The sequence below is a fragment of the Aedes aegypti genome, unplaced genomic scaffold (genome assembly GCF_002204515.2).
Source record: "Aedes aegypti strain LVP_AGWG unplaced genomic scaffold, AaegL5.0 Primary Assembly AGWG_AaegL5_hic_scaff_1193_PBJ_arrow, whole genome shotgun sequence".
NCBI classification, from domain to species: Eukaryota; Metazoa; Arthropoda; class Insecta; order Diptera; family Culicidae; genus Aedes; species Aedes aegypti.
The window spans coordinates 10,172-32,784 of record NW_018734616.1 but is presented as its reverse complement, the minus strand read 5'-3'; the positions used below and the strand labels follow the sequence as shown (position 1 = coordinate 32,784).

The window sequence follows — 22,613 nt, the reverse complement described above, 5'->3', positions numbered from 1 at the left end:
TAGGCTAGACTCAGAAGTGATAAAAATTGGGTTCGATTTTTATACCATTTGATCAAAAAAGTGGAAACAATGAGAAAATAAGCAGAAGAAATGGTACAATTTTATGTTGTTCTGTTTTTCAGTTCAAATATTATGTATACATATAAAGATAAATTTTGAATGCTGTATAAATTTAGAATTATTACTGTGCTATTATTTTTAGCGTGTTTGTCTTTGTATGTCTGTCAAAACACTTTGATAGAAAAATAAAAGAAAATTATTTTGTTTGATCCGGAAGAACACAAGTTCGTTCAGTGAGTGATCCCAGATTGCACTTAAAAGTGTCCGCGATTGATTCCCAGTGTTCCGAAATAATATGGTCAGCATATCGGTCCGTGTTCCCGCCCTGAAAGAGAATCGATGTGAGGAGCCACCGAACGAGAGAAAGCTGCTGGAAATTCGACAATAGAATGGAATCATCCTCTTGCTTCTTAAAAGTAAGAATCGAAAAGGTAATTTCATGTTTTAATTAGATATCTAACGATTTCTCCACCTTGCATTTTCAGGTTGTATACGATTACGCCATAAGGACAAGTACATTGGGACAACAGCCACTGGTTGAATCGGTTTTGTCTAGTTTAACAACAGCCGCCACTCTGTGGTGCAGCTTGGTCACCGCAAGAGGCGTCCCGAGTATTCTGCTAAGTATAAAGCTCGAATCGATCTCTGATTCGGGGACGGAAGTGAATAGTTATTATCTGATATTTTGTACTATCAAAATACAAGACTTGCATGAAAATTATCGACGAGTAAATGCTGTAAATTAAAGTGAATTTGTCTAAATATATTTACTTGTTTTATTAAATTCCGCCTCAACAAATCTCTTATAATATAAGCAAAACAGAACAGTACAGCATGGGATGAAAATACCGTAATGCACCATAAAATAATAATAACACATACGGGTTTTGGAACTACGGATTTTTCGGTAGTTTTTAAGATTATCGAAAAAATCTAATAAACTAAAATTTGTTTTGATTGATGGAAATTACTGACTTAGTCAGTAAAATTGTAGAGCGTTTTTACAGACTTTCCAGTTTATCATGCTTCACGCTTTGCTCCTCCGGATTCTGTTTTTTTTTTTCTTAAAAAATCAATACAAATAAACACCCAATCGGCATGGACATGTCCCTTATTAAGCATTTTTCGTGAGAATAAACATCTACGGTATACTCATATCTCAGTGGAAGTAACCGAAAAATCTGTGACAAAATCATTATTATTTGGTTGTTTTGCACACAAGAGGCAAACTCAATGATGCAGATTCCATATGGAAACCAACCAAATTCACCAACGTAAGCAGTTAAAATCCTGTTGAACCGTTTTGTTTGCTTTAATAGTTGAGTTCGTCACTAAATTTCGACTACTAACCACGAGAAAGTGCAAAATAGGTGCAGGAAAAGTTTTGTTGCATTTTTCGCTTAAATTTTGCATGCAATCAGCTCGCGTTAAAACACTTGGTAGTTCCTATCATTTCCCACAAAAATTGTATGATAAAATGATAAGCCGTTTCAATCAGTTACTTACGACGTTTTTGTACCAGTGTAGAATCGACTCAAGTAGTGTTTTGTTTTGATTCGTGGTTAAGTAACTTTGTCTCCCATACAACAGAGCGGCGAAAGTAGTGATTAGGTTGCGAAAGTGGAGAATCTTACTTTCGTCGTTTGGTAAATTCGGAAATTTAACGTTCTAAGGCTGGTTTGCTACTGACAAGAAAAGGAATCGCCAATCTCGATGCGTGGAAAATTTCTTCTACGAAATGGTCAAGAAAATCTTTTTTTTCTGATCGCAGTACGCTGTTGAGAAGAAATGTCACTTCAAAGGGGGCTCTCTGTAGGAAATTTCTTGACCCATTCAGTCAAGGAATTTCTTTACTTTTCTTGAGCGAAACAGCATACTTAGCTTAAAAGTGAAAAATCGAGTTGATTTAGAGTGGAAAGTGTAGAATTTCGTCTGCAATACACGTAGGATTGATAAAGTAAGTTTGTTAACTTTTCTGACTTGAGTCTGTTTGAATAAGTCTTCGAGAAATCGTGATTGAGTGTACACGCAGCGAACTGGACTATCGAATTTCATACATTTTGCCTTATGAAAGGTGGAACGATTATTGCAATACGAACGCTTTATGTATCGTTTAAGCATCACTCCACATCAAGGCATCGATAGGCGTGTGGTGTACGCTCGGATCTATCGATCGCAAGGTTCTTGGTTCGATTCCAGGTTGCCGCGAAAACGTTTTATATTTTCAAATTATGGTTTCATAAGGCAAATTTGTGAATTTCAATCCAATTTCTTGTGGCGAATTTTCACAAGGGATTCCTATGTTTATCGATAGTCCATTTCCCTGAGTGTACAAATTAGGCGAAGAAATTACTTTTCAGCAGCAGGGCCCAAAGTACGACCGCTACCCTACTCGTGATTTTGTCGGAAATAAAGATGTGAACCGTTTTTGAACCGGTTACGTTTCTGAAAAGGCGCGCAAAATGTAAACACACTGTTCCGCGGAAGGAACTGCACTCAGCCCACAGGTACAAGTGAAATTCAGTTATCGGAAGTAATTTGTTCGGTCTTAATTGATTATCTTCTAAATAGTTTATAATTAGTTCAAAACGAGTTCAAAAGTGAGAGCAAATCCTCGGGTCCAGTCCGGTACAATGTCGTTCTCCAACGTCGAGAAAAAGGAAGAACAGGAATCCATCGAAATGGACGAGCTGGAACAGTTACTATTGGCAGCGGAATCTGAGGAAATTTCATTCGTAAAAATAGCACCTTCTACCAGTTTGACTGCTCCGAAAGACGGTTCGATAAGTAGCTCATCATCCAGCAAGAAACCTGCACTGAAATCAAGTTCGATTTCGCTCAGTGGCTCGACTTTCCTGCAAGATGTGGAAGGACAAAGCTCGGGACCTGCCAAGCAAGAAAAATCAGCCATAAAACCTTCCAGCGCGGTCCATAGTGGCGATACGGACTCGTCCGATGATGAGGAGGTCCGGAACTTCCTGGAGAAAAAGTACGATGAATATGGACGTGGTATTAATGCATTGCTCAAGCAAAAAGAGGAGGAAAGGGTTGATATTCAAATTTCGAACTTCATTGATAGAGCTTTGAAAAAGGCTGACGAAGAAGTTTCGAAGCTACCTAAAACGGACACTCCTAAAACAAAAGCAGAAAAGACGACTGGAGATGTTAAGCCTTTCCCTGGGGCAATGGCCGTGGATTCGGCAGTGCCGATTACCAATGGTAAGATACCGAACATATTCCAAAAAAGCGTATATACCGATCCAATCTTTGGTATACGATTAGTCCATCCCCTGATTTCAAGCAATATCCTTAAGGAGAGAATGCAAGGAAGGAAACCGGTTCCCATGAGTAAGATTAAATATCACATTGAACATGGGAACCTGAAGGAAGATTGGGCCGTTGCTGGTGCTGTTCTGAGTAAGAGTCCTCCAAAAACGACTTCCAAAGGTGGCCAATTTTCGATTTGGAAACTAAGTGACCTCCATGGGGAAATTAAAACCATAAGCTTGTTCCTGTTTTCGCAAGCCCACAAAGATTTGTGGAAAACGGCCGAAGGGATGGTCATCAGTATTCTCAATCCGGGTGTGTTGGAACGCAATGAGGACAGAAATATCGAGGCCGTGCTCTCGATCGACAAATCCGCCAAGGTGATGATACTGGGTCAGTCGAGGGACATGGGCACGTGCCGAAGCAGGAAGAAGAACGGAGAGCGCTGTACGGCCGTTGTGAATCTGGAGAAGTGCGAGTACTGCGTGTACCACGTGAAGCAGGAGTACAACAAGGCCTGCAATCGGGGTGGGCTCATTTCGTCGACGGCCGGACGGGGACTGAATGAGCTGCGGAATAAGGTGCTAGGGAAGAATGAGGTGAGCTTTGACGCAATACATTACTCTTTCAAACAGCTTCAAACTAATAGGCGTAGCCAGAGGAACGAAAGATTTCCATTTGTTTATTCCCATTTATTTTGTAATTGGCACTTCGTTTATAACGATAACCTGTTAGAGTCAACTCTCCCTAACTCGATATTGAAGGGACCATCGAGTTACAGAACACAAAACCAGTGCAAATGCAATCCAAGGGACCATCGAGGTAGCCATAAAAACAAACTCTTACTATGGTTCTCTAATTCGATATCGAGATACAGAATATCGAGTAAGGGAGAGTTAACTGTAGTTCAAATTTACATCGAGTCAAGGAAACAATTTCATACCCCCAAAAAATACCTCCAAGAAATCTTCCAGAAATTACTCCATGAATTGTTTTAAAACTTATAATCTCCTTTCTAAAAAAATCACAAATACCGTTTCTTGAGCTGCTTTACAAAATAAAAACGTTTAGGCAATCCTGATGTAACATTTTGCAAAGTTTATAGTCATGCGACCAAGTATACGTTTAAGACGGCTCTGAATGAGTTCTTCCACATAATCTTCAATAATTATTTTCATTATTAAAACTTTAATATATTTTCGAAAAATAACTTCTAGTATTTTTTTTCTATATTTTTTTCTAAAAAATCATTCAACTCTATTATTATTATTATTTATCTTTATTCGAGTGGCTTTTCGCCCTTGGCGAGTTCGCCACTTTTAACGACAAAAATACTAGCCAGATGGGCTAGCCTAGATGAATTACAAAGTCAAATTCAGCTCTTTTTTAATATTTTCAGGTAATTTCCCATTTTTTTTTTTTTTTTTGAATTGATCCTTATAGATATTTTGGATTCTGTTGTGAACAACTTCTTGGCCTCCTTCAAAGATCTTTCCAAAACTCAAGTGATGGCTTCTAATTCCATTCAGAAACATAAATAAAGTTTGTTTTGAATATGTTGCATTAATAGTTCCGGTTATTATTACTTTGATGTTTCTAGGAATTTAAGTTTTTTTTTCTCTGACTTCCACCAATTATTAAACATGAATTTATCCCAGCATAAATTAGAAAATATATCAGAGATTGTTACAGGATGCATCCAATGCTTCAATGAGGTGTGTATTTTTTATTTCAGTTCGGATGCGCCACTACGACCAGTCGTTAGATCTTACAAAACTCGTATTTTCAATATAGAAAGCACATCAATTTTGTTTTGCTGTAAATCAAAGTCAAATTTAGATGTTATTTACTACTGGCTTTATCCATAAAAAAGAATGATTGGTCTACGGAGTCCTAAGGAAATTTCTCAAAATATTGGATTTCCACAAAATATTAGAATTCCACAAAATATTGCAATAATCCAATAATTCAAAAACAAAAAAAATAGAGTAATTCTGGAGAAGTTTTTGAGGAATACTTAAACAAATTTATGTCAAAATCTCTGAAGATTTTTTTAAAGTTAATAAAAAAGTTTTTAAGGAATAAAAAAGCGCTCCTGAGGAAATTGTTATTGACATTCTGTAATACAGTCAATCTTCCATAACTTGATATTGATGGAAACATCGAGTTAGGGAGGTATCGAGTTATACAACACAAAAGTAGTGCAAATGCGATCGAAGGGACCATCGAGTTAGCGATATCGAGATACGGAATATCAACTAAAAGAGACTTGACTGTAATTTCTAGGGACATCCTAGGAGATTCTTAAATGAATCTCTTAAAGAATTTCGGTGATCTGGAAGAAAGTACTTAAATAATTGAACTAAATTTTGAAAGAACCCTAGAAAGAATTCCAAGAAGAATTGCTGAGGTGTTCATTGAGATAGCACTGGGAAAACATTTGTATGCATTTCATAAAAGAAATCCTCAGAAAATAGATCTCTGGAGATGGAATTTGTCCATCTTGCTCTTCCGGAACTTTTCCGGAACCTCCATGACGAAAAAAATCATTTTTCAAACAAAATTCAAGATGGCGGGCAAATTCAAAATGGCCGCCAAATTTTTTTCAAGTTTAAATGAAAGCTATATCCTTTCGCTATACGATGTCACTAAGTTTGCTATGTGTTCCAAGCGAAATATGAGACATATCACGTAAAGAAATACCCAATATTTATCAAAAAATGGGCTCTTTCGCAAACTGTTCAGCTAGCTGGCGTACGAGGGGTCCACCAATTTGAGAAAACAGAAAGGACCACCCTTAAGTTTTATCGAAAACTAGTGACCAGTGACATAAAATTGAAATTCTAACGATGGGTGCCGATGGCGGTCTGGTTTCAGCGAGAATTGCTCATATACCGTCAACGTACCAGTATCCGCTCATGTTCCAGTAGCCCGCTCACGAGTTTAGAAAGTGAGATAATTTGAGTAAATACGCAAAAGATTGTCCACAGTATGATTCAATCTGTCGATTTGAATCGTCTAGTGGCTAAAGTTTTCAGATTTATTTTATTTAAACTTGTCTTTTTTCGGTGTGAGCGGGCTACTGGAACATAAGCGGATACTGGTGCACTGATGGTAATCCAAAAATTGTATACATTTAAATGTAAAATGATCGTTTTCGCGTGAAATTCGTGAAAAAGTTTTAAACTTAATTTATTTTCAATTTATTTCAGGTATTCTACGGTGGTCAAAGCTTTTCAGCCGTCAAGGCCAAAAAGAATCCCAAACAAGTTGAAAAAGATAACCACCGCATGATGACCCTATCCGACTACTATCAGTCTCCGTTCCAGGGCAGCAGTGGTCAGTCGCAATCAAGTTCATCAGTTCCATCCTATCGGCAACAACCAAATGCAAAACCCGTCCAAATTAAATCATCGGCAGCTAGACTGGAACTGGACATTAAACAGCGCCAAAAAGATATGGAACGTTTGAAGCAACTAGGACTAGGTAGTACTGAAGGATCTTTATCGATAACAAATGTCTCGAAAGAAGTAACTGTTGCTCAAAAGATTACTCAATCGAATAATACTCCAACTTCGTCTCCTCGTCCTTCAGTTCTCAATGGTTTTGAAAACAGATCATTTAGCTTAGAATCTAAACCAGCACCTAGACTGAGCACTGGTAATTTTGTCATAGACATGTCAGTCTCCCCAAAGCATGCAGTTCATTCTCGCCAGAAAGCCATCGATATTCTGAAAAAGAAACCATTAGAAAAGTCCAATCCAAATTTCATCAAATATCGAGGCACGGAAACAGGAAAGAAGCGCGCCTTAGAAGAGATTCAAATGAAAGATGAAACAGAAAACGACAATCTCTCGAAAAAGCAGAAGCTAGATAAAGAGGATCAGGCACGCAAGGATCGCCTCAAGGCGATCATGGAAGCGACCTCGTCACACACAGACCTGATCAAAGCTCATGAGGACGAAGAGCAGGAAAAGTACTTCAAGGATCTGGAACGGAAGGAAGCGATGGAGGAGAAGATGATGAACACCTTCAAGGTGGAATGCAAGGCTGTGATATGTGTGCAGTGCAAATACATAGCCTTCTCGGCGGCCGACCGTTGCAAGGAGGAACGGCACGAGCTCAAAGTTCGCGATGCCGAGAAACGGTTCTTCAAGTGTGCTGACTGTGGCAATAGGACGGTTTCGTTACACCGTTTGCCCAAAACTACCTGCAAGAACTGCCAAAGCTCGCGGTGGGAGCGCTGTGCAATGATGCGTGATAAGAAAGGACCGAATATCGGAACGGCGTTGTCGATTCGGGGCGATGAGGAGAAGTTTTTGGGAAGCTGCGCGAATAGTGCCAGTTTGAATTTGTTAGTTCCAGATGAAAATTAATATATACGTTGGAAGGTAAGTCGTCATAAAAAATACCTCTTCAAGATATTGTTCAATAAATTTTTTTGCTTATACACATAAAAATCCTTGGGATCCGTAAACATATCACCTACAGATACACACTTGAAGATCGCTTACAAGATTTGCCCTAGATGTAGGTAGATAAAACCTCACCGAATTCTCAACAGCAGTTTTTTTGGTGAACCGTTCGGTGATTTTTTACTTCACCGAACGATCTGTAAATCTTGAAAAAGTTCATCTGTCAAAAGAAAGCACCGAATAGTTCGGTGATTTCATACAGATTTTCTGTAGAATTGTTAGTTGTTTCAGGCGGTTTTCGGTGAAATTCCTAAAAATTTACGATTATTATTTGTTTTTCAATTCTCTATCATCACGAAGCAGCGCCTACATCACTCTAACTGCAGCATGTTCGGTGAATTTTTAACAGTTCGACTGAAAACATTTGTGTTTTACAGATAAATCCGTAAAAGCATATTTCACTGTTCAGAATCTGTGGTTTATTATAAAAGATATTTGGAATAACGGTCATTTGGCATAACATTGTTCCATCTAGGATTAAGGAAGGGATATTATTTGTGCTTATTCTGCGCGGCGTGTGAGGTGAGGCGAGTCGAATGAAGTGACAATTGTCGACTCGCTCTCATTTGATTAACATTAGTCGTCTCACGACACTCGCGGTGAGAACGACTCGTCTCGACTCACACGCCGCGCAGAATAAGCACAATTCTAGTTAGGCTAAATAATCATTATGCCAAGTGACCCTTAGGCAAATAGCCATTATGCCAAATGACCTTATGCCAAATAGCCCTATGGACCGGTGCACAAGTTCACTATTTGACTTTTAAGCGGTGCCGTGTTATTTACATGACCATAGCAACGGGTGAATTCGGCACCGCTCAAATGCCAAATAAGTGAACTTGTGCATTGGTCCATGGACCGATGCACGAGTTCACTATTTGACGTTTGAGCGGTGCCGTGTTATTTACGTGACCTTGGCAACGCATGAATTTGGCACCGCTCAAACGTCAAATTAGTGAACTCATGCATTGGTCCAGAGACCGATGCACGGGTTCACTAATTTGACAACCAATGGACCGATGCACGAGTTCACTTATTCGACGTTTGAGCGGTGCCAAATTCATGCGTTGCCAAGGTCACGTAAATAACACGGCACCGCTCAAACGTCAAATAGTGAACTCGTGCATTGGTCCATAGCTCTTATAACTGCGTAAATGATTCTATAACATTCCCCAGAAAACCATTCCCCCGAAACCCATTCCCCAGAATTCCATTCTCCAGAATCTCATTCCCCAGAATATACCATTCCCCAGAATTTCACTCCCCAGAATGAACCATTCCCCAGAAAACCAATCCCCAGAATGGACCATTCCCCAGAAAATTATATACCTACTTTAAAGTTTTGAAATAATCTATTTAAAAAACTTGAAAATTAAACTCCATACAAAGTTGTTTACAAGTACATGAGAAGATTAGCATTGGTGCTGCTAATTATGAACACTTTACGCATAATTCAAATTTAATTTGCAGTTTCACTTTTATTGGCACTTATAAAAACTGATAGATCAGTCTATGGGGAAACACAATATCCAATATTTATTTAAAAGAATATACAACTCATCACTACTCTGTACAAAATAGAGCTACACCCTTCTTTCGGTATAGTAGATTCCAAATGTATAATTTCACATGTATGTCCAATTTTTATCAAATGTAGTGATGTATGCAGCTTTTCATCAATGTTTTAAGAAGGTGCATCATCTCTTACTTTTTAGGGCTACACCGATTAGAATAAAGACGTTCGTAGTATCATATTATACGTTTCTGATATAATGATTACGTAAACTCGGCAGAATAAAAACTTACTATTCTGCACATTAAAATTATACGCCCTTCTTTGCGTCAAGTCTAAATTACAAATGACTTGTTTAATTTTGCACAAAATAGTGATACACCCTTCTTTCAGTCTTATCCTGTTGACGATGTAGACAAAATTTTCCGTAAGGATACCAAATGGCAAGAAGGCATTTGGCATGATTGATTAAATGATCAAGGACCATTTGGTATAATGGTCATTTGGCCAATGACCATTTGGCATGACATGAAGAACATCCTTTTTGAAAAGAAGGAGCATAAGTATGGCTGGATGGCAAATGGCTTTATACCAAATTATTTTATGCCAACTGACCTTTTGCTATATGGGCTCTATATCGATATATTTTGCCTATATCATTAATGAGATAATACTGAAAGAAGGGTGCATCACTATATATGCAAAAATAAACATATAGTCTGTATATTTTATGGGAATGTATTAATAAAAGGGTGTATTATCATAATATGCAAAATACTCATGAATAGGGGGATTAGGGGCATATTGGACACATTAGGTAAATGCTTATTTTACATAGAATGGAAATATGTTTCTTTGCTCTAAAATAAATCCACCGCTTCCTCTGCTTTGCTTATAAACTAATTTGAAGCTGAGAAAAAAATATAGTAGAATTTCAGAGGACAAATGAAGCAAAGCGTAAACTTTTATACCGTCAAAACGTTCATATACAATACAGATTTCGTACAGTTTATACAGTTTTGCTGAAATATGCATATTCCCAGAGAGACAGGGGGTGTCCATTTCGCCCCGTGTGTTCATTATGTCCCTAACCCTCCTACCTACATATTTGTTTTGTCACATCAGACCTTAGCCTGTCACATAAGTGACTCTTCTTCCTCTTTTCTGGCGTTACGTCCCTACTGGGACAGAGCCTGCTTCTCAGCTTAGTGTTCTTATCAGCACTTCCACAGTTATTAACTGAGAGCTTACTATGCCAATGACCATTTTTGCTTGCGTATATCGTGTGGCAGGTACGAAGGTACTCTATGCCCTGGGATGTCGAGAAAATTTCCAACCAGAAAAGATCCTCGACCGGTGGGATTCGAACTCACGACCCTCATCTTGGTCTTGCTGAATAGCTGCGCGTTTACCGCTACGGCAATCTGCGCCCCCACATAAGGTGACTCAAGCAAAGCAATAATTAAAAAAAGAAAAAAAATGGATATTCATACAGCTTTCTGGGGAATGGTGCATTCTGGGGAATGGAATTCTGGGGAATGTTACATTCTGGGGAATGAGATTCTGGGGAATGGTTTGTTCTGGGGAACGGAATTCTGGGGAATGGTTTTCGGGGGAATGGTTTTCTGGGGAATGTTATAGAATCGCGTAAATATATAAAAAAATCCATCATCGTCATCGAGGTGAATATCATAATTTATTAGTACCCCATGAATTATTTAAAATATTTTACAATATGACCCATACAAAATATCTGTTAATAAAAACATCGTCAAGATACCATACCTATTGGTTAAGCATAAAAAGACACCGTTCAGAAGGCAGCTTTGGTTTGTGAAATTCATAGTCTGTTAAACTGTGAGTTGTAGCACGTTTGATGTGTGTAGGCATCGAATTGGAAACATTTATTCCTTCAAAAAACGAAGAGTTTTGTAATGCACCGTGCAAAAAATGTGGCTTTCATAATTCTGTCGCGTTGTATTATATCAACAAATGATGATTTTTATTCAATTCGATCACACAAATATCGAGGCAACAAACCATTAATTACTTGAAGAATGAACACAATCGTCAAAAATAAAATCCTTGCTTCACTGATAACCATTGGAGAGCATGAAAGACGAGGAAGTGAATCTTTTACATCTCAAAATCAAACGCATAATTTTATTTTGCAAACGTTGCATTCTAGATATGTTTAATCACACACACGCAATTAAATGTCTCACCATCAATTTGTAGCGAGCCGTCTTCAACGGTTCGATTCTGCGAAATCAACATAAAATCAGGTTTACCTAAATTAATTTAAACTGATTATACTTCAACCATCCGCCAGTAATGGCGCTAGTAACATTTTATTTCAATTGTCTTCTTCTTCTTGGCATTACGTTCTCACTGGGACAGAGCCTACTTCTCAGCTTAGTGTTTAATGAGCACTTCCACAGTTATTAACTGAGAGCTTTCTTTGCCAAAGTTGCCATTTTCGCATTCGTATATCGTGTGGCAAGTACGATGATACTTTATGCCCAGGGAAGTTAAGGAAATTTCCATTACGAAAAGATAATGGACCGATCGGGAATTGAACCCAGGCACCTTCAGCATGGCTTTGCTCAGTAGCCGCGCACTCTAACCACTCGGCTAAGGAAGGCCCCAATTTCAATTGTCTATATATCAAAAATTCCAAGTCAAACTCTTCACCGCCCTTTATATGCGGAAGACACCAACCTTCTAGCTGATAAGAAGTCTAAGATATGAACAATTGAAGAAAATTTAGAACTAGCGCCACGTAGCGAATAAATTCTCATTCAGACTTTTCTCCGCCAGATAGCCCTTGATCTGCTGAATATCTAAGCCGAAGACACCAACCTTCTAGCTGATAAGGGTCTTTAAGTTGGAGAAGATCGAAGATTTCTTTTCACTAGCGCCACCTAGCGGATGAATTTCCAATCAGACTCTTCATCACCAGTCAGCCCTAGATCTGCTGAGCAGCTTTGCTGGACACACCAACTTTCTAGCTGATGAGGATCTTGCGATGCAGATGATTGAATTAAATACACAGTTCGAACGAAACGTGTAAATTTCTGAGACATATAATGCACATAATTGGAGCGTGGAATATCATGGATATTTACATGATATGTCATGTAAACTTCAATTATATGTCATGTAATCTAGCAGGATCCTGAGTGGTTACATGATATATAACACATTTTTACATGATTTCAAACTGAAATTTACATGACGTCATGTTTACATCACATAAATGATGTTTACATGATGTGTAATCTTCATTATTTTTAATTGTGTATGTGACTAGCGCGACCTAGCGGATGGATTCTCAAACAGATATTTTTTCGCCAGATAGCTCTAGTAAAAGGGGGAAGAATCAGGGGGGATATCTCACCCAAGGATTGTAAGACGCAGTAACCGCATTCACTTCAAAAATTATTTCAAATTTATTGATCTACTCATCTCTAAATTATGTCAATTTAAAAATTCAAGATTTGTCTCGTGCTTTGAAGAGTTAAGGTAATTAAGAAGCGAAGCCAAACTTTGAATTTTCAAGTGCACACGACTGGAAAATCTGACAACAGTTTGCGTTGAAAATCAATCAAATTACTTGCTCGCTGGTGTAGACCAAAGGGATAAATTTTCAACGTAGAGCGCTGTTTGGTTCTCAAGTCTGGTGTTCCAATTTAGCTTCTTTTTAAGTTCACAACGAATAAGTTCTAAAATATTGATGTTTTAGTTCAAAAACCTCCGAGAGAACATGCCACTTATAAGACAGAGTTTGCAGCTTTTTTTTACACAAATAATTTTGAAATAATAGGTTGCTAATGCTCCATGTATTATCCATTACAGAGTGATAGTTGACAAATAAACAATCTTTCGCTCTTTCATGCAGTATTGAACGTAACATTTCATAAGTTTCTCACTTGTCATAATGTTCTGACTGGCCTCGAAGGTGTATGCATGAGTTTGGGATATAGGTTCACATATTCACTAAAATATTAATGTTTATTTTTTTTTTGCTTACCCCACTTAGGCAATGGAGGCAATATGAACATACGGGGCAATATGAGCCACCCCGATTTTGACCTCAAAAACAGTGTTTTAATGTCTAGTATCATTATGATCTGCTAAAGGATGCTTCAAATAGCCACCACAATAAAAACCGTAAGAATATTCGTTTAAAAACTCAAGATATTTACAAAAATGTACGAATTTGTGCTCATGAAAAGCTTATAATTTTGGCAGTTTCCAATTAAGTCTATAAGATAATTACCTATATTTATCATTCTGGTAAATTTTACCAATCCATTAAAACTTCTAATCATACTGTACAATTCGTGCGCGAAATTTGATTTGTTCGCAAACAAAATTATTGAAAAACAATATATTATTTTGAAGGTGAAGGGGCGGGGCAAAATGAGCCACCCAGATTTAAGCAATCCAAACGGTGTTTTGAACATAAAAATGCATTGCCTAAATATACCAGATTACGTTTTTACTACATAGTCATCTTTATATTCACCATTACAAGTGGAACACTTTGCTAGAAAACACGTTGAACCAAGTATTGCAATTTAGTACTAGATTAACATGGTCTGTTTACAATGGGTTATGTATCTAAATAACAAAAAAGCCGCTAGAATCAATAATTTCAAGCAAAGCTAATGAAATTTCATTTCCAATAATGTACTATTCATCACTAACTCTTCTCTAAACTGTTTTAAATAAAAATAATTCGATTGAATGAGGTGGCTCATACTGCCCCGTAGGGTGGCTCATAATGCCCCATATGGTTGGTGAACATGCAGAAAAACATGGTTTTCCAAAACGTTCTTAAAATAATTTTCAAGTTGATGTTAACATTAATTATCGACGTAACTTGGAAGATAACATTTTATATTTATAAGATCAGATAAGTTAACATTTTATATTTATATATTTTTTTTGCTGTTTTTCTATGCATTCCATGACGTTTTACATAGGTGGCCCATATTGCCCCAATCGCCCCTATCCACTTGCGCAGTAGTAGCTTATTTCGGATTTTAAGATTGTTTCGCATTAGAAAATCTTTTGGGGCGATAAATGGATGCCAAAATAAAAATCTTGTAGGTTCCAACATAAATTAACTTTTAGTGGTTTCGGTTCCATTGTTACGTGTTTGAATAGATAGATAGAAAAAAAATGATGAATCTAAAATAAAACATAAAACGTATAAATGTAAAATGGTAAATGCTACAAACTAAACAAGCAAGGACTTATAACGTAGAGGTTATAGTGACTACTTCCTTCGGAAGGGAAGTCAAGTCGTTGATCCCGAGATGAACTAGCTCAGGGCTAAAAATTTCGTTCATAAAGATAGAAAAAAAAAGATGGGACACTATTTAAAAAGTGTTTGTCGAGTTGCATGTTTCTAACATATGTTTTATAGTAGAAAAATGATCTACTTAGGTTACTTATCTTAGCTCGGATTACACTAATAGTGGTAAGCTCCATCAAAGTTAATACGCCAATCGCGTATTATCCTCGATTTTACCATAGTAAAATCGAGGATAATACGCGATTGGCGTATTAACTTCGATGGAGCTTACCACCATAAATATGTTACATAAAAGGTCAAGAACTATCCTTAAGCGCACACGTTACGAAAGTTATAAAAATATGTTGCCTCTAAATTGGGCAAATGTATGAGTTTAGAAACGTTGTGTTACTCTAAAAATTATAAATTTAAGAGGAAAATAACCATCATCGTTTTACAAATTTTCAAACCCAGTATTTTGGCTCCAAAGTTAATCTGAATGCACAATGGATCGATGCACGAGCTCACTGGTTGACGTTTGAGCGGTGCCGTGTTATTTATGTGACCATGGCAACTAGTGAATTCGGCACCGCTCAAACGTCAAATTCGTGAACTCGTGCATTGGTTCATGGACCAATGCACGAGTTCACTAATTTGACGTTTGAGCGGTGCTGAATTCACTCGTTGCCATGGTCACTTAAATAACACGGCTCCGTTAAAACGTCAAATCTCGATTACTTTTTCAAATCGACGTAAGTAACTTTCGAACGGTTTTGAAAAAACTAATTCAGAAGAATCACAACCGGTCTTCTAAAACTGTTTTAAAATGAATCACCTTTTTAACATTTTTTCGCCGTGTACATCGCTCAAATTTTGCATACAATCAGATCGCGTTCAAAAACTAGGAAGTTTCTATTAATTTCAACAAAAATAATTATAACAAAATGATAAGCCGTTGCATACAGTTACTTTCGACGTTTTTCTACCAGTGTAAAATCGGCTCAAGTAGTGTTTTGTTTTGATTCGTGGTTAAGTCACTTTGTCTCTCTATACAGCGGGGCGGCGAAAGTAGTGATTAGGTTGCGAAAGTTGAAAATCTTACTTTCGTCGTTTTGTAAATTCGGAAATTAAACGTTCTAAAAGTGAAAAATCTAGTTGGGTAGGAGCGGAACAAGTGGAATTTCGTCTGCGAAACACGTAGGATCAATAAAGTAAGTTTATTCACTTTTTTGACTTGAGACTATTTGAATAAGTTTTCGAGAAATAGTGAACTCGTGCATTGATCCATGGACCAATGCACGAGTTCACTAGTTTGACGTTTGAGCGGTGCCGAATTCACTCGTTGCTATGGTCACGTAAATAACACGGCATGGCTCAAACGTCAAATAGTGAACTCGTGCATCGGTCCATTGGTCCATGCACGAGTTCACTAATTTGACGTTTAAGCGGTGCCGAATTCACCGGTTGCTATCCCATAAATAACACGGCACCGCTAAAACGTCAACACGGAGAAAAAACACCTTAGTTTGAAACAACCAAAATTTTGGTTGAATTTCAAACTAACAATTTTGTTGTATTTAATCAAAAATTTGTTGTTCCAAACTCATTGCTTTGTTTGAAACTAAATTGTTTTATAGGCTGTTTCAATATAGAATCTTTGTTTCTTTTTAATGTATACAATGGTTGTTTTGAACTAAATTTTTAGTTTGTTTCCACAAACAACTGGTTTGATTTTACCAAAAACAAGATTGTTTGTTTCTCCGATTAACTCTAATTGTCAACATAAATAAAAGGTTTGTTTCTACCAAAGCAATACTTTGAAACAAACTAAAATTTTGTTTCTATTTTTTTTTTTGCTTTCCGTCAGTTAACTATGTATATATAACTGCAGTTACCTATGAAATCGGAAAGAGAACAACATAATGGAGTTTGTTTTCAGTGATAGATTTTTCAATTGAATGTTCTTGTGAAGGTAATTTGAGTAAGTGTTAATTTTTTATCCTATCTAAATAATACTTCCATTTTTCAAGGTCCTATTGAACTCTTTCGCTAAATGAATGCGAAAATTCTCATGCATCCAAGGCAACGATGAGTTCTGATGCTGCTTCTGGCCCTCCATTTTTCTATTCAATTCCTCAGCAAAGTGGTAAGACAAACTTCCTCAGAGTTTTGGATGTGCTGATTATAAAATAACGTAAATGTAATTTCAGATAAACAGAAAGTGCGTTATGGCTAGAAACCGCCAGCAGAAACCATCTTTGACGGCGTCTTTCTTTTGACAGAAGAGCCTGTTGTTTCAGGATTGAAAATAATAATTATCAAAAAAAATGTATTTCAGGAAATCTTGAATAAATAAACCTACTATAAACATGCTTTGTCATCAATAAAAAAAATGGAAAGATAAAACGTAGATGCACCTCACCAAAAACCAGAAAATTGGTTGAATTAACCAGCAAATTTGTTTGTTTTGAATTGATTCTTGTTTGAATCAAACCATTGTTCTTAGTTTGAAACAACCTACGTTCTTGGTTGTTTAAAGAACTGTCAAATTAAACAACAAATGATTTGGTTGTTTCAAACTAAGATTTGTTGAAATTATCTAGAATATATTGGGTACGAACAACATGAAATCTTAGTTTGTTTTCAACAATACAGTTGGTTGATTCAAACCCTTATTTTGTTTGTGCATAATTCAAACTAATATTTTGTTTGAAATCAACTAATAATTGGTTGTTTTTACCAATTATTTTTCTCCGTGTAAATAGTGAACCCGTGCATCGGTCCATACATATTGAATTCTACACTGAAATAAATCGAACCGAATATTTTATTAGGAATTCCATATCCATTCAACTGTATTTGGAATTGATAGACAGACTTTGAGGAAAGAAGTTTTGAACGTAAGGCAGCAGCACCTTGGATCTTGGAGGGCGCAGGTCTGGAGAGTTGGGCAGCTGTTCATACTAGGTTACATTACGTAGAAAGTGGAATCTGTTTTGCCGTGCACAAATTATGGGAAGTATTTGAAAATGTTTTCTTGTTCAGATTGGGTAACGCAAGAGAGGATTTTTAGCTCTGCGTTATATTAGGAGGATATTATAGTGCATGGTCTACTGATGACTGTGTATTTTAAGGGTGATCGAATGAAAGCTTTGTTGAGTAAAGTTACCGTTGATTTTTTGCAGTTCGTAATTGTTTTGAAATGTTTGTCGGACAATAAGAAAATTTTCTAGGGTATTTGTTTGGATGCTAATGCATTATATTGATAAATCTAATTGTTCGTATCACACGCGAAGCATAGCATAACCCAATGTATAATGAAATTAGGTTCGAAGAAAGGATTAATATTTGATCACTTAAACTTTACGCTGCAAGATATTCTTAATCGTTTTTCTTTTCTTCTGATGTACAGGTATAACTGGTATATTTAGCTAAAATAATGAACAATCATACGCATAGAGCCTACGGGTCATGCAGTTAGGATTGAAATTAAAATAATATTGCGCATTTCTTTCACACCACAAGTTTATCGCAGAAGTTTTTACATGTGCGGAGGCGTTGGTAGAGGTGCGCGATTGCGTTGAGTCGGGTCGGTGTTTTCAGCGGACTCATTTTTCGCAAATCGAAGAATGAGTGCTCTGAGGGCATCAACATGATTCGATGAGGTCCCACACTTTTATTTGCGCTTTTGCACTTGTAAATGTCTTACTAAATAGGAATACTTTGTGTTAGGGAAAGTGCAGGAGAATAAAATATAATTCATTAGAATTTTCTGATAGAGGCAGAGTTCACATGTTACTTAGGTATTTAAAAGCAAATGAGAACCACATTAAATAATAGATAAACACTAATGGTCATATTTTTATATATTTTCATTTCATCGCGGTCCTCATTGCTCGAGCGGAGACGACAAAACTCGAGGTGGATAGAATCGACGCAACTACGACACGGAAAAGAAACAGATGAGAAACTATCGATACATTTATTCAACTATAAAAACCACGTTTTAACGTAATGACTTTATTTCTTCTCGTTTCAGCAATCCAACAACCAAACCATCTCTACTATCTTTTCATTTCCTCTTCGTTACATTTATAGTCCCTCTGGCACTGAATCGAATGACGCATTCCGCTTTTTATTAGCGATGTCTTTGCTGTACGTTGAGCATGGTGTCGGAGGTGATGTGCTGTGTAGAACATCGGATGTTCTACACGGCACGCTACTTCCGGCATTTTGTTTGGCGTGCGGGATAGGCAGTGCTAGTGATGATATGAAGGCCGCTATTCGGTTTAGTGCCAGAGGGACTATATCTATTTAATGTATCTGAAGCTTGTGGGACCGCTTTAATTCCGGCGCCTGCTTGTGGAAGATCCCGGTGTGCTAAACGGTATAGGACATGTTAACGGGGGAGGCTTGGTAGGTCCTCACCCAGCCCGTGTCTAGATGGGCGGATAATTGTCTGCCAGGGTGTGGATTGAGCAATTACAATTACAATTCCATATCCATTCAACTGTATTTATGTTGCATAAAATTCATGTGGATTCATATCCGTGTTATCTGTCAAACATTTCCGATTAAACAGCGTCTTAGTGAATATTATCGTCAGTGGCTAACATTGTTGTTATATATATTGAACATATCACCGGTACATGTTTCGTACATAGTTTCGACGGATTCAATGGCATTGCGATTGTCATATGCATATTACTGAAGAATCAGGAAATTCTCTTTTTGCCTTTTGAAAATAATAAATCTCGATTACTTTTTCAAATAGACGTAAGTAATTTTCATACGGTTTTGAGAAAAATAATTTAGAAGAATCACAGCCTGTCTTCTAAATCTGTATTAAAATGAATCCCCTTTTTAACATTTTTTTACCGTGTACATCGCTTAAATTTTGCATGCATTCAGCTCGCGTTGAAATACTAGATAGTTTCTATTGTTTCCCACAAAAATTGTATGACAAAATGAGTCGTTTCATTCAGTTACTTACGACGTTTTTGTACCAGTGCAAAATCGACTCAAGTACACTGAAAGGAAAAACATAGTAGCAGCAACCATTTCGAGGGTGTAGTTAATAAAAGTTTACCACTTGATTTCAACGGAAAATGTTCCGGTATTAGAAAAACTATAACGTTGTGAATTTTACTATGTTTCGACAAACAATCTCGAAATAGTTAGGTTTACCATGTTCATGTTGATAATGAATACAGAATTATGGTAAATTTGACTAAATTTAGTGTAGCGATATGGTACGTCTCACTATTGCTAGCAAGCTGTCATCAATATCAAAACAAAACAAAGATTTTGCGAGAAAAAAATATTTTTATTCGATATTTTCGTATTTCCTCACTTTATATGTATACCTAATATTCATTTTGCTAATACGGATTGACGGCCGATAGGGAAGCTCAGATTTCTCACTGACTGGCAGTAGGTTTTGCATGGTCGGATATCGCAGAAGGCCCGCTCGAGTGTGGAACTGGTCAGCTCTTAGGCAGCCTACTGAGTTGGGATGCCTTCCTCGTCTGGACTGTTGGAGATTGTTGAAACAAGCAAAAAAATGTGAATTCTGTGTTTCAATTCGCTCACCGCTCACTGAACCTACGGTGCTGATTATGGTCAGGACACTTTGTTCGTCAGCATTCAGGTGGGGATTTCCGCTAGCGATCGATGAGGAGGAAAAACTGTCCATGTTCACCAGCATAATATTTTTCATTGGCATTGCGCGTTGGCGAAATCGACTGCATCCACGCCTTCGTTCAATATTTAGCCTCTAGTGTTCTTGGTAATAATAGTTGAAGAATAATGCGTTTTTCACTTCCCGATTGCAACATTGGAATCGGAGACATTTCACTCTGTCGGATCACGAATTAAACAAAATTTGTATTTGTATTTAATATATCACGAATTATGTATACAGCTGTCTAAAATTTGTTTTTATTTACTTACCATCGACATCAGTAATATTTTTTACCTACATATTTACGAATAAATGCACAAATTCACCATTATCCTAACCAGTTTTTTCAATGAAGCTTAACAAAATGGCTACTGATATGTTTCACCTACAACAGCAAACGCAAATAACATCTCAATATTTACAACGACAATGATGAATCGTCATATTGAAGCTGCAGGAAGTTTCAGTAAATATTGTTTGAGTCAAAACTACTATGTTTGCACTACGTATGGTAAATAACGAATAGTTGTTTTGTTAATTCAAGTTGTTCACCTAACCATACACTCTGAAGAGAGACAAATGGTAATTTTGATTGATTTCTGGTGAGCGTGAAGCAATACATGGTGGTGTTTACTATATTTGTAAATGGTAAAGTTAAGCAGGAACCCATGGTACTCATCACTATATATTTTTTATCAGTGTAGTGTTTGGTTTTGATTCGTGGTTAAGTCATTTTGTCTCCCATACAACGGAGCGGCGAAAGTAGCGGTTCGGTTGCGAAAGTTGAAAATCTTACTTTCGTCGTTTTGTAAATCCGGAAATTAAACGTTCTAAAACTGAAAAATAAAGTTGATTTAGAGCGGAACGTGTAGAATTTCGTCTGCGGCACACGTAGGATTGATAAAGTAAGTTTGTTAACGTTTCTGACTTGAGTCTGTTTGAATAAGTCTTCGAGAAATCTCGATTACTTTTTCAAATCGGCGTAAGTAACTTTTATACGGTTTTGAGAAAATTAATTAGGAAAAATCACAATCTATCTTCTAAAACTGTTTTAAAATGAATCATTTTTTTAACATTTTTTTGCCGTGTACTTCGCTCAAATTTTGCATACACTCAGCTCACGTTCAAAAACTAGGTAGTTTCTATTATTTCCCACAAAAATAATTATCAGAAAATGATAAGCCGTTTCATTCAGTTACTTTCGACGTTTTTCTACCAGTGTAAAATCGGCTCAAGTAGTGTTTTGTTTTGATTCGTGGTTAAGTCACTTTGTCTCTCCATGCAGCGGGGCGGCGAAAGTAGTGGTTAGGTTGCGAAAGTTGAAAATGTTACTTTCGTCGTTTTGTAAATCCGGAAATTAAACGTTCTAAAAGTGAAAAGTTGAGTTGGTACAGAGCGGTACGTGTAGAATTCCGCCTGCTTAACACGTAGGATCGATAAAGTAAGTTTGTATACTTTTTTGACTTGAGTCTGTATGAATAAGTTTTCGAGAAATGGTTTTGCTGTTCATATTGAATTGACACCGTAGTTACAATTTTACAGAATGTTCTTTCCTCTCTTTGCAGCATGTTTGACCCAAGCGCTCGTTCAGAAGCTGTATCCTGAAAATAGTTAGGATCAAACCTGAACGATAAAGATCTTATTGGCAATGTAAAGTAAGTATTTTAATATGTTCTAAAAATTTCTTACTAAACATAAAATAATATTGAATCTTGTTCATTTTGCAGGAGAAAGCTGAACATTCATGAACACCCCACAAGACCCCACAAGAATGGCAAAGTATTGGGCAACATACTGGGATCTATCATATGTGGACAGGAAAGAAAATTAGCATTGTAAGTTATTAATAGCAGATACCATGTAGATGAAACAGTAAAAACAATAAAATAATGAAAACAATTTCCGTGTTAGTTTGATAGTATCACTCACCGTATCAACTTTTAACTATATTAATGAAAAGTACGTTAGTTGCACTTAGAAGATACAATTTTTACAAATGGATCTTCTGTTTGGCTGCAATAACATGTATTTGGAATGCAAATGATGTTTACATACTCTCTTGGTCCGTACTAGGTATATTTTTTTCATATAACATGGACATGGATGTAGAAAAGCTTTCTTATATGTCACGCATATACCTTCGAACATACCTTTCCATACTATGGTAACATTCATAAGAAATTCTAATAGTGCAGAATTATATGACTACCATATACTCTTTAACAAGACAGTTGGCTCAGTGTAGACTTGTCGATTTATTCGAAAAGTAAAGTAAGTCATGAGTTTCTACGACACGCCAAAGAAATACAA

The 22,613-nt window shown here is 36.9% G+C and overlaps 1 protein-coding gene and 2 long non-coding RNA genes across 6 annotated transcripts; 2 read left to right on the top strand and 1 right to left on the bottom strand.

Moving 5' to 3' along the window:
* Positions 1-247: 247 nt before the first annotated feature.
* Positions 248-826, top strand: LOC110680323. The gene is made up of 2 exons (XR_002502836.1): positions 248-476; positions 546-826. It is a non-coding gene; the product is annotated as an uncharacterized LOC110680323 (long non-coding RNA).
* A 1,643-nt stretch (positions 827-2,469) lies between these two features.
* On the top strand, positions 2,470-22,202 carry LOC110680321 (protein MCM10 homolog). Of its 4 annotated transcripts, XR_002502833.1 has the most exons (5): positions 2,470-2,567; positions 2,632-3,926; positions 6,540-7,718; positions 21,869-21,958; positions 22,031-22,202. XR_002502833.1 is itself a non-coding variant. In XM_021856149.1 (3 exons), the coding sequence occupies exons 1-2, from the start codon at positions 2,694-2,696 to the stop codon at positions 7,701-7,703; spliced, it is 2,397 nt and encodes a 798-aa protein (XP_021711841.1). In that variant the 5' UTR covers positions 2,519-2,693; the 3' UTR covers positions 7,704-7,718; positions 16,651-16,988. The 4 variants fall into 4 exon arrangements, 2 of the variants coding, with proteins under 2 accessions (XP_021711841.1, XP_021711840.1); XR_002502834.1 differs by lacking the exons at positions 21,869-21,958; positions 22,031-22,202 and adding exons at positions 16,651-16,766; positions 16,831-16,988 and having other exon boundaries at positions 2,519-3,926; XM_021856149.1 differs by lacking the exons at positions 21,869-21,958; positions 22,031-22,202 and adding an exon at positions 16,651-16,988 and having other exon boundaries at positions 2,519-3,926.
* Positions 19,974-20,993, bottom strand: LOC110680322. The gene is made up of 3 exons (XR_002502835.1): positions 20,573-20,993; positions 20,229-20,478; positions 19,974-20,153 (listed from the first exon to the last, which is right to left on the bottom strand). It is a non-coding gene; the product is annotated as an uncharacterized LOC110680322 (long non-coding RNA).
* Positions 22,203-22,613: the final 411 nt, after the last annotated feature.